At 53.1% G+C, this 15,060-nt stretch overlaps 1 protein-coding gene across 2 annotated transcripts; it reads right to left on the bottom strand.

Moving 5' to 3' along the window:
* Window positions 1-901: 901 nt before the first annotated feature.
* CDC25B (cell division cycle 25B) lies at window positions 902-10,166 on the bottom strand. 2 transcript variants are annotated; one of them, XM_033095289.1, is made up of 16 exons: window positions 9,964-10,166; window positions 9,007-9,116; window positions 8,369-8,420; window positions 6,527-6,568; window positions 6,283-6,319; window positions 5,866-5,988; window positions 5,633-5,755; window positions 5,313-5,444; window positions 4,820-4,900; window positions 4,536-4,712; window positions 4,312-4,407; window positions 3,737-3,799; window positions 3,504-3,602; window positions 3,175-3,308; window positions 2,382-2,493; window positions 1,806-2,222 (listed from the first exon to the last, which is right to left on the bottom strand). In XM_033095289.1, the coding sequence occupies exons 1-16, from the start codon at window positions 10,164-10,166 to the stop codon at window positions 2,082-2,084; spliced, it is 1,725 nt and encodes a 574-aa protein (XP_032951180.1). In that variant the 3' UTR covers window positions 1,806-2,081. The 2 variants fall into 2 exon arrangements, with proteins under 2 accessions (XP_032951182.1, XP_032951180.1); XM_033095291.1 differs by lacking the exon at window positions 9,007-9,116 and having other exon boundaries at window positions 902-2,222; window positions 9,964-10,078.
* Window positions 10,167-15,060: the final 4,894 nt, after the last annotated feature.

Genomic DNA, 15,060 nt, shown 5'->3' with positions numbered 1-15,060 from the left:
TGTAGACAGAGCAAGTGTCCTTTAGACCCAGCCTGGGAATCTGGAGTCCCTTTCTTGTTGCTAGAAATAGGCTTCATTTTCCCATCTGCAAAATTGAATGAATAATTATCAGGCCACCTACTTTAGAAGGTAGATGCTTTGCCTGAGAGTGGAAATGATGCCTGATGTGTGTGTACTCTGTATCAGGCAGCATCTTATTTGTACGTTTGCAAAGGAGTCCCTGCAATCACAGAGAGCTCACACTGGGATGGGGGCAAGTTAACAGCAGTGATATTCCGAGGTGATTTCCTGCGACACCTGGTTTGGGCCTGGGACCGGCTCTCCCAGATTGGCCCTTTCCCATTTTGTGATCTTGAATTCAGCCATCTCCTAGGTGGTAGAACCCCTGCTGGGTGCTGGGGATACTAAGAGGAAAGTCATTTCCCTGACAGGGCAGGAAGGCTGCTGGGAGGAGGTGACATTTGAAATCATACCTTACAGGTGGAACAGATAAGGGAAAGCATTTCTGAGGATGCTGCCGCAGATGCAAAGGCAAGGGACTGTGAAGAGCAAGGTACGGGGGTTTTGAGTCAGAGGTGAGGGATAAAACTGGGGAGGGTCCAGGTCCTAAAGACCTACTTAGTTGTTTATCCTGCTGGCAATTTGGGGGAGCCATGGACAATTCTAGAGGAGTGATGGGGTCACTTTTGCCTTCTTGGTGCAGTGCAGGAAGGGTGAGCCCAGAGGTACTTGAGCAGTCAGATGTGGGGGAGGAGGAAGCTTGGCAAGACTTGGAAAGACAGCATGAGGCAGACTTTCCAGGCATCTTCCAGCCCCAATCTGCTTACCTGCTCCTGCCCCATCCCACCATCACAGCCTGCAGTGGTCTTCTCAACGGCCCCACAAGACACGATGCTGGTTGCTCAACTTGTTCAGTGCTTTATTGAAACAAAGCCCTAACAGATGACATCAGAGCCTTCAAGCATAGCCCTTCCCACATCCTGAGATGAAGAGTCCAGGGGTGGCTCTGTCCTTGGTTTAGCTGCTTCCGTGACATTTCCTCTTAAATATTTCCAAACCTTAAAGTGTAAAGATTTTGTCCACAGAGACAGACACACATATACTCCTGCTGTAGGCTGTCACGCTCACTGAAATGCTTCCACTCAGCGGTGTGTATGTGCAAGGCGCTATGCATCTACAGCTATCCACCCATCCATCATCAGTCCATTCGTCCATCCATCTGTCCGGCCATGACAAGACAGCAATAAGTTCTGACAAATCAGGCCCCAAGGTTCACAACAGTGGGGGCTGGGCTTCTAGTGAGGTTAAGGATATAGGCCTTAGCCCTCGCCCAGGGGTCCCCAAGGATAATAACTTCCCTTTGTGAGGCAACAGAAACTAGGTCAAGCGGGTAATTAAGGTTTGAGTCTCTAACCCCAACTGGACAGGGGAAGCCTAAGCCTCAGCCTGTGAGTGACCTGAGATGGGCAAAAAAATCAAGACAGACAAATCAAGCACGCAGGTAACACTGAAACAGGAAAGAGTAAGAGCTTATGTTTGTGCTAGAGGTGTACATAAGGGGGGACAGGAGAGGGAACAGGGAAAGGGAACACGCAGACACACTCAGGAGTGCTGTGAGGGCCAGGGCACAGTGCTGACGCCCAGGGCGGGGAAAAGTGCAGCTCTGGCCCACTCTGGGGGCTGTGGCTTTCCCCCAGCCTCATACATACAAACAAAGCCCCTACAAAAAAAGGGGACTTTTCTGGATACAGGAAGACAAAGGGTGAACCTAAACAAGGAATAAAAAAAACAAAAAGCCTCCTGCTGGACACAAAATACTTGAGCTGGACTTAATCCAATTTCACTAACAGGCCGGGTTCTTCCAGGGGCTGGGGTGGGAGTAGGGGTGGCACTAGGATATGGAGAATGGTTGGAGTGAGACAAGGGGACCAGGACTAGAGGCAGGTAGATGGGACACCCTTGCCGTCTTTCCCTGGACAGCACCTGGGGCTTCCAGCAGACCCTCAGCCCTGCAGACCCCTGGGTGGCTGGTACCCAGGCCACGCGAGGCAATGAAGGTAGTTGGGACCATGGCTGGCCCTTCACTGGTCCTGCAGGCGGCTGCAGAGCTCCCGCCGGCTCCGTTCCCCAGCCCAGCTTCGAGTCTTGAGGCGGAAGGTCTTCAGCTCATCCTTGAAGGCCTCATGGTTCATGGGCCGGTAGTCCTGGGGCTCACAGAAGGTCTAGGGAAGGATGGGAGGGGCCAATTAATATGGAAGAGCAGGTAACTTTGGGAAGGGGAAGCCCTCCCTTCTCCTGCTCTTAGAGTAACCACCTGACCAAGCCCTTTCTCTGCAGTACAACCCTCCCATGAAGGCTGCAACCACCCCTGTCTGTGGTACCGGGTGCTGTGGGAAGAACTCCTTGTAGCCGCCTTTGAGGATGTACATCTCAGGATAGTGGAGGCTGGGGTAGTCGTTGGTGGCCCGGTCTCGTTCCCTAATGAAACGGCACCTGGGACCAACAGAGGTGTGGGAGTCAGAGCTGGGTGTGCAGTGGGGTGGACCTCAGGGGACCTGTTCCCTGCACCCACTCCTTTGAGGACCTTAGGAAACCACAGAAGGCTCAAGTGTAAGCATGTCAGCCACAAGAACCCTTTTAGATCAGTGTGGCTACTGAGTACAGAAGAGGGGAGCTGGGGAGATGGAATGAGGGAGGCAAATCGAAGGGGCTCTCTGTTTCTAGAAGGCAGTTCAGAATCTTTGTTAATAATATCTGGCCTAGACTGGAAAAAAGGGAAGCAGAACAGAGAGAAGTAGACAAAACTTAAGAGATATATTCAAAAGATCTGGACAAGACTTAGTGAGGACAAGAGGTAGGGAAAGAAAAGGACAAGCGAACACCGGAAGGGTCAGCGTCAGACGACAGGGATAGGGCCCTTGGCTTTTAAGGACACTGCTGGAAACCTGGAACCGGATGTTGTTGGGATGGCAGCAGTGGATGCAAGTGAGGACGCAGCAATGGAGGCCTGACAGGAGGGACAGAAAGAGGGAGACAGGAGGGTGCCAGATACAAGGAAGCCAGGGAGAGGTCCGCTCCAGGTGGTCAGAGGAGACAACACGAGAGGCTGGGCTCGGGCCTCCTGGCCATAGGATGGCCCCAGCACCCAGAACTTTGGGCAGAGATGGAACTCACATGCGGGGCCCACGCTCAGATGAGAATTCACAGTGGAAAATGAGGATGATTCTCTTGTCTAGGCTACAGGGCATGATGGGGCTCTGCAGCAGGAAGGTCTCAGCGTCCCGTTCCAGGGGCAGGTTCACGGCAGTCTGCCAGACGAGCCAGAGGTCAGGCCACAACCCTGGGCCTGGGTAGCAGACCCCTCCCCTACGCGGTCCTTGTCTTTCCAACGGGTGACCCCACCTCTTGCTGGGCAGGACCTTCCCCATGAGAGGGTAGGTGCACCCGGAGAGGAAGGATAGAACCAGTGAATCTTCAGGGCTTCTCTTGTCACCCCGTCTCACCTTGATGTGCCCACCTTCATACTCATAGGGGTATCTGCAGTCCACAATCACAAACCTCTCCACAATGTTGCTGAACTTGCCCGTCAGCAGGGCCACCATCTGTAGGAGGCCATGGAGGTGAGTCCCAACAGGTCGGGCTGGCAGGGAGGGCCTAGACCCTAACCCTACCCTACCCAGGGATTGCAGCCTGTTCCTAGGGAACATTAACAGGCAAATGGCTCATCCACTCTTACCGTTTCTGGTGAGATGTACTTGAGGTCTTGGTGCTTTCCATCCACAGTCTGTAGGAGGAAGGCCTGAAGGGAAGCGGGGAGAGAGAGAGGAGGAAGAAGAAAGTGAAATTGGTAAGATGAGGAGCATGGAAAAGATGGAGTTTCTTTCCCAAGCTCAGAGGCCACACCTGCTTTGACCTTCAAATTCAGCTCTGGTTCCCATAGCAACTGAGAGGCAACTCTTTGGTCTGATACCCAGGGAACAACCTTCCAAGGGGAAATAAAGAAGGGGAGCGGAAGTGATGGAATTCCTGCCTCCTGTCCCCCGCTCTGCCAAGCCTGGGAAGGAGGCCCGAGGGGCATCAAGCTAGACGTTAGTTCGGAAATGTCTTCTAAGGTGGAAACACCACTGATGCCCAGACATATGTGAGGTAGAGTTGGAGACCAAGGAGAGCCAGAGAGAGGAATCTAGGTGAGAGTAAAGGAAGATGGGATGCAAAGGACAAAGCAATAGGGCCTCTGGGGCAAGAGGGAGGTGCAGAAGCAGCTGCTGGGCTGGGGGGCCACAGTCAGTAAGGCGTCGAGCCTCAGGGTACCTTGGAGTAATCCCCAATCAGTTCACGGTGGTCACTGTCCAGGATGTTCTCAATCTCGTCATGACACAAGGACTTGGAGCGGAGGACGCGGGCTTTCTGTGAGACAGATGGCAGCCAGGGTCAGAGGGGAGGCCGCCCCTCCACGCCCCACCTGGCTTGTACCCCCCCTTTCTTGCACTCTGGGTGAGAACGGGGCAGCGCCACCCCAGGAGGAGGGCACTCACAGGTTCCTCGGCCTCCAGCTGCTCCTCCAGAGGGGTGATACTCTTCCTCCGCTTGTTCTGTACGGGCAGGTCCCTGTCCTGGGGCCGCTCCAGCCTCTTGAGGACGGGCCGGATCACACCGCAGGGCATGGACGGAGAGCGGAAGAGGCGATGGCACTTGCTGTACATGATGAGGTCCTGGCAAGGGCAGCAGGTCCGGGATCAGAGCGCCCCCCACTGCAATCCCATTTGGAGGGTAGGGCCCCACCCCTCCAAGTTCTGAGGAGGCCACCCAAGAGGCTCACTTGCTCTTCTTCCTTTTCCAAGGTCTTGACCAGTGGGGCGCTAATAAGGCTCTCCATGCTTGGGGGGACTGCATCATCATCCTGAGGCCAAATCAGCAAGAATATGGTCACCCCCACAGGTACAGGCCAAACCTCAGGCCCTGAGTCCTCCAAACACAGTGTTCTCTGTTCTCTCACAGCTCTCCCTGGCCCTGCCAGCACATCCACACAGGGCAGCTCCCCAGAGCAAGGAGGCTGCAGGGTCCCCCTTGCTGCTGGGGACTGCACAGAACTGAGAGAAGCATGGCATCCACCTCGCCCATCCTCCCCACACTGCAGCAGCAGCCACCTGCTCTTCTCTGATTGGCCAGAGGTCAGGCTGTGACTCCGTTACCTCCAACTCTTCTGACACTGGAAGGAGGTCATAAGTCTTGCTGTAGAAGCTCAGAGTTCTCTCCTCTTTGGGAGACCCCAGGGAGGGAGAGGTAGGGTCCCTGATGGGGCAACTGCTTACTTTTAAGTCATTTTCTAGGATGTCCACGAACCCATCGTCTTCCTCAGTAGCCCCTTTGGTGGGGGTCAGGGAGAAGTGTTGGGCCAGGGGACTCAGTTCCTCTACTTCCATCTTCCACTCAGGGATCAGACACTGTATAGGTGATGAACAGATGCAGACTACTCAGGGGTGGGGGGCCGAGGCAGTCCCCACCCCCATCTTTCTGAGAAAAGGTTCCCCCTGCCTTGGGGCTCACAATCACCCTCCTGTCCCAGGCTGCCTTCAGGGGCACTCGCCCTGCGTGCACTCCTGCCCTGCAAAGGTCAGCTCTCCCGATGTACCATCAAGTCGGGGGCCGAGCTTGGCCTCTGGGCAAAGGCTTTTCTGCGGGTGGCCCACTGTGCCATAGCATGGGTGTGGCTGGGATGTGTGGGCTTCCATGGCATCTTGAAGACAAATCCATCCTGTGGGCAACATTGGGGGTGGGAGGGGCATCGTCAAATGCCCAAGAATCACCCCAGCACGCCCCCTTCTCTCCCCGGAGTGTTCCCACTCCAGCCTTTTGGAAGCGCACATTCTCTTTGTCCTCCTCAGAGCTTTGAGTAGCCTGGCTGCGTGCCTCGCTCTTCCTCCAGCTGCCGGGCGCTGGGGAGTTGGTGATGTTCCGTAGCACGGGGCTGTGGCCCAGAAGCCTCACCTAGGGAGCCAGGAGGGCAGCAGGTGCTGAAGGCTGCATTCCTCTGGCACCAGGCCAGGTCCTACTTTTCTCATCCCACTCCTGACTCCCCAGTCCACAAGGCCTGGTTGCTGAGTGTCACCGAGACATTGCGCACACCAGCCTGTCCACCTCCCAAACCCCATCTCCCACAGTCAGACCAGGGACACCTGAACCTAAGTGAAACCTCTTGGAATTGACCCTGGATCCCTTCTGCCCTTCCCCAGACCGGGGCAGCGTGCCTGAACCTCCCACCAGGCCTCAGAGGGCACTCACCGGCAAGGACTGGAAGCGTCGGATGGTGAACTGATCGCTGTAGGAAACAGAACACATGAAGGCTGGAGAGTCTGGGGCCGCAATGGAGAGCATGCAGGATGCCCCTCCACGCCAGAGCTCTGTGCACCCCTAAGGGAGGGCCTGGGAGAACACCTTCCCCATGCCTACTCCACCCAATGGGGCACAGGGGTAGCCTGTGGTGGGTAGACCACGGGAGCCTGCAAGAGGAAGGCCGAGCACTTACCTTCGAATGAACCGGCTGGCTGCCTGGATGGCCTGTTCAAACCTAGGAGAGAGAAGGGTCCCATGCAGCCCACCTCCCACCACAATCCATTACCCACCCCCAGCATCAGGTCCCCAGTCCACGAGGCCTAGGGGTCAGGGCTTAGGACAGTGGAAAGGGAAGGTAGGAAGAATGTCAATAATAAGGGGGCCCAGATATTGGGGAGCAGGGAGATGAAAGGCAGCCTGGGATTTTAAAGGCTGCCCTGAATGGAAGAGGGCCAGAGAATGGCAGCAATGGAGACAGCTGGTGCAGGTCACAGGGGTGGCTGAGCGTTACCCAGACAACGGTCACGCCAGCCTGCCCACAGGCCTTCCACCTGTATGCAAATCACCTCAGCAGGGCCATATGGCAGCCAGGAAAGGCATTCATCCATCCCATGTGGGCCTTGGCCCACAACGTGGGTGTCTCCAGGGCCTGGATGCCAACAAGGCTGGGTTTCCCTCCCCTTGTGTGGGGCTGTCCTGGCTCCCCCAGGACAGGAGCCTGGTATAGTGTGCCCCTGGATCAGCCCCAGTCTGCCATGCCAGACCCCCTAGTGACAAATGTGTAGGGTTACATCTTCTCCTCCCTCCTACGGAATTTTCCGGGACCCAGCCTCTATCCCACCCCCTCCTCCTGCCTTAGGATAGGCCAGCAGGCAAGGAATTCCAACAGATGTTCCTATTGAGACTGGAGCACAAGCTCCTGTAGACAGGCCCCACCCCCTAGCTATGTTACCAGAGACCACCTGTCACACAGGGCTTTGTGCATCTATGCACACACACACACACACACCCTTCTTTCTGAGAAACTGTGTAACCGTCAAAACACGTGCAGAGGTGAGGGGACATTGAGGACTAAAATATCAAGGAATTGGCCCCCCGGGTGTGTGGGGGTGTGGCTATGCTCAGCCAACCTGGCATCAGGGATGACCAATTTCATTGGCTTCCTTTCCAATATGCACCTGGGCCTTGGGGGGGGGGGGGGTAAAGCAGGGACAGCTCTGTGTTGCCACCAAAACTCAACCTGCAGTTCCTCCCCACCCCCACCCCCACCCAATTCTCTCTTCATTTCCTGTTTGTGAACAAACCCTGCAGCCCAGCCCAGTCTGATCAAAGGCAATGGGGGGAAAAGACAGCCACTGCCCTAAACCCAAAGCCATAGTCCCCCAGCCCAGGCTGGAGATGCCCAGCTGTCCTCACTAATGCTTGGCAGCTGCTCTGCCTCCTGAGGCTGAACAGATGGATGGGAAAAGCTGTGCTCTGCAAGGTACTACTCCTGCCCCACAACTTAATGGGAGGGATCTGTCCTGAGCAGAACCCACCAGCTCCCTCTCCAGTCCCCCTCACTAAGGGCCTGGTCCAGGGGTTGGCCAGAAGGTCAAGTGTCACTGAAGCCAGAGGTTTCTGATCGGATGGCCGAGGGCCAAACCAGCCTGCAGCAACTGTTTTGTTTGGCCTACAGTGATAAAGGTTTTGAATTAGTCGGACCATATTTTAAAAGTGTGGTATTTCACAGGAAAAAATGTGTATTGGCAGAAAGAAAAATGGGGCACATACCAGGCCTCTATTCCCACAAGACAAGGGCTGGCTGGTGTCAAGTATCTGCTGTTTCCAGAGCCCACTCCCAGCTGCTCCCGTGAGAGAAGACCCTTCTCTGAGACAGGGAGAATCCCAGAACTCAGGAAGGTCATCCCACAGATGGGGATCCAGAGGGGTCTGTCCACTCTTCTAAGCTTCCCCAGTGAGTTTACACTAGAGCTGGGATTCCCAAAGACAGGTGGGAATCCTTGGTAGTGGGGAATCCCTCTTCTCTACTCACGTCTCCTCTGCCTTCTGGGGGTCCATGGGGCTGGGAGAATCCATGCAGAGACCTGGGGGGACAGAGTGCCTTGGTTTAAAAGTAGAGCCATCCTCCGCATACTTTCCCCACCTCATCCTAACCCTATTCAGAGAAGGGAGAAAACTTGTTTCTATTTTAGAAACAAAATCCACCCATGGACTCTAAGGGCTGACACTGGCCCCCAATTTGCCCAGGGCTCCACTCCCTATTTACTATGGAAATGCTTCTACATAGGTTTTTAAGCCAAAACTTTGCTAAGCATTTTTCTTGAACTGGTTTAAGATAATTTATTCTAGAAAAGATAATGGCTTTTTAAAGGAAGAGATTATAGCTGAAGGCAAATGAATGTTATAAAATGACCAGCTTTCAGCCCTAATGCCTCCCAGGTGGGGCTGTGGTTCAGAGACTGGTTTTAAATAGGTGAGATCTCATCTGCAGAGGGCCCCGCCCAACCGCCCACTCTGCCAGTCTGGGCTGGATGTGGTGAGCCCCACCAGAGGTAGGCCAGGAGAGGCTTCTCGGGCCCCCAGGTTGTGGGAAAGATGTTAATCTAATTGGCGGGGATGTGGGGAGGCTCAGGCAGCCCCTCAAACTCCCCTGGCACCCCTGGGCCTCACCTGCATCAGAAGATTCAGAGGACTCAGACGACAGAGAGGATGCAGATGCCCGCCGCGGGGACAGGGGTAGGCATGTGAGCAGGTTGCCTACCTGACTCTTTGGGGTCTCCCTGGGAAGGGAGCAGGGACCCAAGGAAGGAGAAAGGTAAATGGGGGGGTTCAAGGGCTGGCTGGCCCCTGTTCCCACCAGCCACCCACTGCTGCCCTGCCCCAAGGGATGTGATGGCATGGAAGGCCTGCCCTCGTAGTCCAAGGCAAGCTCCTACTACAGAGGTCCTACATGTCTTCTCTTTGTTGATTGGTTTAAGAAAGGTCCTTCTGGGTGGAGGAGGAGATGAGCCCAAGACAAGAGCAAGGAGCTGGGCTGGGGACCACCCTGGGGGATGGTGGGGCAGCAGAGCAGCCCTGAAGAGCCTTTAAACTCCTACCCATCTACAAGCCTTCCTGGAGGAAGGGCCAAGACTTGGGTCTCTGTTGCTGGGAGGCAACCCAGCCTGGACCCTGCAGGTAGCTCAGCGAGCAGGACCAGCGTTTAACCCCTGAACCCCAGGATTGAACTGGGGATGGAGGGAGCAGGGGCATGGACATATGAGAACTGGACTGCTCTGCCACCCTCAAGTTCCCCCTCTAGGCTCACAATTTGGGGCAAAATGGTGGCGATTTGGGCAGAGATTGGGGAGGCAGCATGGTGGAGGTACACTGAGGCAGGAGGAGGAGAAGGGTGAAAAGAGGGTCTTGAGACTCTTGTGCTAGCCAAGAGCAGGTCACCTGGAGAGTGTGAGAGCAAAGTCCTGGCCTCACCACCCTTGTCCTGGGCCCCCGAAGCAGGCTCTGCCCGGGAAGCCTCCCCACTTTGCCTCTCGGATTCGGGTCCCATGCCGGATTCCCCAGGAGGCCTGGGACCAACACCTAGGGCAGACTTCTCACCCCACACCCGGCCTCCTTGGGGAGCCCTACCTGCCGAGCCCGGCGAGATCATGCATGGTCTGGGTGAGGGTGGTGACCGGCGAGGAAGCGGTCGCATGCTCCGGGAACCCCAGGAGGCCGTGAGCTCCCAGCCGGAGGCCCGGGAGGTGACCCGGACGCTTGGTACCACCGTGCACGCGGGCCGGACTTAGAGCCGAGCCCGGCGCGGCGGGATCTGGCTGGAGCAGCTCCATCGCGGCGGAGCCTAAGGAAGGCTGGCCGGAGGACCGGGCGACCCACAGAGGCCGGGCACAGCTGGCCAGGACCAGGTAGGGAGCGGGCCCGGGGTGGAGGGGGGGGAAGGGAGGAAGAGCAACGGGGTCGGCACGAGGGAGGAGAGGGAAGCGGGGAGGGTGGGGAAGGGTGTAGGGACGCGGGGACCTGCCACCAGTCGAGGAAGCCTCTAGCAGCAGCTGCCACCTCCACCTCCTTATATATTCGAAAAATAACAGCGGCCGCGCCGCCGGACGCCACCAATGGGGGCGCGGGTTAGAGGAGGGCGGGACTGAGGGCGGGCCCGCGGGGGTGAAAGGCGCGAGGCTGGACCAGCCCAGCCCCGCCCAATTCCAGGCTTTAGGTGGGGCGGCGGAATTGGGGTTTCTCCCACGCCCCACCCCACCCCCCGCTCCCCACCCCACCCTCGCACCCCACCCTCGAGTCAGGTTCTGATAATCCTGGCTTCCCAAATTCCACTGCCCGGGATGTGGTTTGGAGTTACACACCCCCAGCGGAGAGGGCCCCAGGGGAAGCAACAACTCCCTAGGGTGGCCTCAAGAGGGACCCCCCGCGGTTTAATATCATTTACAAGTACCGGTAGGCATTGTGAGAGGCACTGTTACAGGAGTTTGTCAAACACAGCGGCTCTACGCAGTTCGTGTTCGCTGTTTTCACAGACCCGGACATTGAGGCGTGGAGTTCATTAACTCGTTCAAGGTCACAAGGTTGGGCAGGTGGTGGAGCCGAGATTCTCCCCAGGCACCTATGCGCGCAGCCTCCTGCCACCACGACAGGAGGCGCCAAGCGGCCCCAAAGCCTGATTCCCACCTGTAGACCCCAGCGCAGAAGGTGGACCCGCGGTGGGGGCCAATGCGTAACTAATGGGCGCTTCTGGGGGGGGGGCCAGATTGGATGTGAACCCAAGGGGCCCGATTTTCTCTGGCAGCGCCAGAGGAGGATCTAATGGTTGATCTAGCCATGGGTTTTGGCGGCCAGGGCCGAGGAAGGTGTCGGTGACCTCAAAACCCAGTTAGGAAAGTATCTCCTGCCCATTGGCGGTTTGACTTATGTGGTACCAATGGCATCGTATTGTTTACTTAGCGTTTCTTTGATGATCTGGGAGGCTGAATTTGTCACTAGTTTAAGCTGAGCATCTTCTAATTATCTAATCCCCTTCCAGCGAGCTCGCTTTCCTGGAACGAGGCAGGAAGGCTGTATCCAAAAGAATGAGCATAAGCAGCTTTTGCATCCCATCTCCCCAGGTAGATGAGATGGTCTTTAGCTGGGAGGCGTGCAGCTCGGGAAGGCAAGAGCTGAGGCCTTACACCCCTTCAAAGAGCAGCCCCAACCAGGGCTCAGGGGGTGGGGGTGGCCAAACAGAGGGTCAGGGATGTGTGGAGGAAGGGGATGGGAAGACCCCAGTCCCACCTGAGAGGGGTGACCTGGGTGGGAACTGTGACTTCTTCTCTCAACATTTTGCCCAGCTCCTTCTGTGCTGTGCCAGGCACTATGCTGTGCAATGGGCAGGACTGAACTTTCAGGCTCATATGCCCTGGGTCAAGGGTCCCACTCTGGACCTCCACGGTTCGAGGCTGTGACTGCCCTCACGGGGAGGGGGGGGGAGGCTGTGAAGCCATCCACCCAAAGGACCAAAAATAGAACTGTCCTGAGGGTTGCATTATCAAAAGCAACCCAGCTGTGTTATCTGCCACCCCCACCCCCACACACACACAGCTGGGAGGGTGTGTGGGGGTAAGGAGGGGGGTGTTATACTCTTGAATCCCTTGAAATCTCAGTCAGAAGATCACCTCTGTGCCAGTGAAGAGAAGCCAGGCCCACAGAGGGATCATTCGAGAGCATCCCACATCTCACCTCTGTGTATCTTCTGGAATCTCCTTTTGCCAACTAGATTATAGATTATGCGTTCAATTAAAAACAAACCTAGTTAATAAAAATAAGCTAAAATTCTTTTTGCAAATATCATTGTAAGAGGATCAGCTCCTCCCATCCAGCCAGGCGCTGGTTACAATGACACTTCTGGGCACATGGCTCCATCTTCCCATGGAAACAAACGACCTGGCACTGGACTGTACATATCAAGCAGTGGACTCAGTTAAGGGGTCTGGTGCTTTGCCAGAAGAGGAGGAAAAATTACCACATGCCTGCAAAATCCTTCTGCTTCTCCAAGCCTGTTCCCAAACAGCATCTTCTTTGTGGGACTAATTTTTCTAGTGCCTTTTCTGTCATGGCTTGTGACATATTAAATGGTTTTTAAACCATTTAATATTGCTACCAAAAATTCAGGCAAAGGAGAAAATTCAAATGGTACAAAAAGGTAGTGAGAATACATTCTCCCACCCTCCACAAACTTTCAGGACGCCTTCCCAGAAGCAGCCACTGCTATAAATTTGTTGCATATCCTTCTGGAGATAGTCTCAGTCCAAGCCAGTAAAAACATAATGGGAGGCACAAATGCAAGCCACATATGTAATTTTAAATTTTCTAGTAGCCACATAAAAAAAACATGAGGGGCCAGCCCGGTGGCTCAGGCTGTTGGATGGAGCTCCGTGCTCCTAACTCCGAAGTCTGCCGGTTTGATTCCCACATGGGCGAGTGGGCTCTCAAGCACAAGGTTGCCGGTTCAATTCCTCAAGTTCAATGCCGGTGCAACTAAAATTTAACAGGGCACCTTGAGCTGAGCTGTCTCCCGGATGGCTCAGTTGGTTGCAATGCATCCTCTCAACCACAAGGTTGCCGGTTCGACTCCAGCAAGGGATGGTGGGCTGCGCCCTCTGCAACTGGCAACAGCAACTGGACCTGGAGCTGAGCTGCGCCCTTCATAACTAAGACTGAAAGGACAACAACTTGAAGCTGAATGGCACCCTCCACAACTAAGATTGAAAGGACAACAACTTGACTTGGAAAAAAAAAGTCCTGGAAGTACACACTGTTCCCCAATAAAGTCCTGTTCCTCTTCCCCAATAAAATCTTTAAAAAACAAACAAACACAAAATTGTAATATTTTACTTAATATATTCAAAATATTATAATGTCAATATATTAATATAAAAATTATTAATGAGATATTTTACATACTTCTTTTCCTGGTACCAAGTCTTCAAAATCCAATGTGCATTTTACACTCACAGCATATCTCAACTTGAACTTGCCACATTCCAAGTGCTCAATAGCCACATATAGGATTAGAGGCTACCATAGTAGACAGGGCAGGTCTACACATTTACAAGCATATGTATATGCCCATATTTTTATAAATATACAAACAGTATATGAAACATTGTTTTATACTTTGCTTTTTCTATTTTACTTGGAGATGGATTCATATTAGTACCATAATGGTATATATTTACTCAATTCCCTAATGCTGAACATTTAGGTTATTAGCTTTTGCAATGATGCAGAAGGGATGCATCGACTGAATTCCTAAATAGGAACTGCTGGAAGGTGTGCATTTCATTCATTGAAATCTCCTTCTCCCTTTTCTCAATCTCATTTCAAGGTGACTGAACTAGTAAAGAACAAGGACCAAATTATCCATCTCTCTACCCATCTCCCTGCACCTTGAATAGGCCCCAGTCTCAGGTTGCCTCTGACCCCAATATTCCACTATCGGGATTTCTCTTAAGGACATAATAAAAATACACACAGATATATATGTTCATTGAGGCATTGTTAGTAATAATTAAACATGGAGTACAAGCTGGGTGTCCTTCAATATTGCAACAGCCAATGAAGGTGCAATACCTAGGTAATACCTGCAGATACTTTAAAGAGAACAGATACTGGGGGATAGAGATGCCTGGCACCTGGCAGGGACCCAATAAGTAACTGTTGATTATTGAACGATTGTATATTGGGCTTTCAAAAATGGTCTTTTGAAGAGAGGGTTCCTAGAGTAAAAGAGGTTTGAAACTCACTGATATAGGTATTTATTGCCATGAAAATATGTTCACAATAAGGGCTACAAAATATTATGCTAAGTGTGGTTCTGTTAAAAAACAATATGCACAGAAAAGTATCCTTTAAAGATATTCTCCAAGTGGTAGAATTAAAAGTGATTAAATGTTTTTATCTTCAAAAATTTCTGTATTTTAAAATATTTTCCAAAGAACAGGTATAATTTTTAGATTAACTAAAAGAACATGATCTCACTCTGGCAGTTCCTCAAACAATTAAACATAGAGTTACCACATGACCCAGCAATTCCACTTGCAGATATATACCCAAGAGGAACGAAAACATAAGTCCACACAAAAACTTGCAAACAAATGTATATAGGAGCATTATTCATGATTACCAAAAGGTAGAAACAACCCAAATGTCTATCAACTGACAAATGTATAAACAAAATACCATACCCATACAAGAGAATATTACTCAGGGCCGGCCCGGTGGTTCAGGCGGTTGGAGCTCAGTGTTCCTAATGCCGAAGGCTGCCGGTTCGATTCCCACATGAGCCAGTGCCAGATGGCTCAGCTGGTTGGAGTGTGGGCTGTCAACCACAAGGTTGCCGGTTCAACTCCTCGACTCCCGCAAGGGATGGTGGGCTGCGCCCCCTGCAACTAACAACGGCAAGTGGACCTGGAGCTGAGCTATGCCCTTCACAACTACGATTGAAAGGACAACTTGACTTGGAAAAATCCTGGAAGTACTCACTGTTCCCCTTCCCCAATTAAAAAAAAATCTAAAAAAAAAAAAGAGAGAGAACATTACTCAGCCATTTAAAAGAATGAAGTACTGATAGATACTACATCCTGGATGAATCTTGAAAACATGAAAGAAGCCAATCATAAAAGACACATATGATTCCATTCATATGAAATGTCTAGAACAGGGAAATCTATAAACAGA

This window comes from Rhinolophus ferrumequinum, chromosome 23 (assembly GCF_004115265.2).
Source record: "Rhinolophus ferrumequinum isolate MPI-CBG mRhiFer1 chromosome 23, mRhiFer1_v1.p, whole genome shotgun sequence".
Classification (NCBI taxonomy): domain Eukaryota; kingdom Metazoa; phylum Chordata; class Mammalia; order Chiroptera; family Rhinolophidae; genus Rhinolophus; species Rhinolophus ferrumequinum.
Note: the sequence above shows the minus strand (reverse complement) of the source record. Positions and strands in the feature narration are given on the sequence as shown.

Excerpts from the sequence above, each read along its gene's own strand:
- CDC25B (XM_033095289.1), bottom strand. The coding sequence starts at position 10,166 with ATGGAGCTGCTCCAGCCAGATCCCGCCGCGCCGGGCTCGGCTCTAAGT. Across the intron at positions 6,569-8,368 it reads CCCCAGAAGGCAGAGGAGAC|GTTTGAACAGGCCATCCAGG; the intron begins GTGAGTAGAGAA and ends TCTCTCTCCTAG. Across the intron at positions 2,494-3,174 it reads TCTGAGCGTGGGCCCCGCAT|GTGCCGTTTCATTAGGGAAC; the intron begins GTGAGTTCCATC and ends TGTTGGTCCCAG.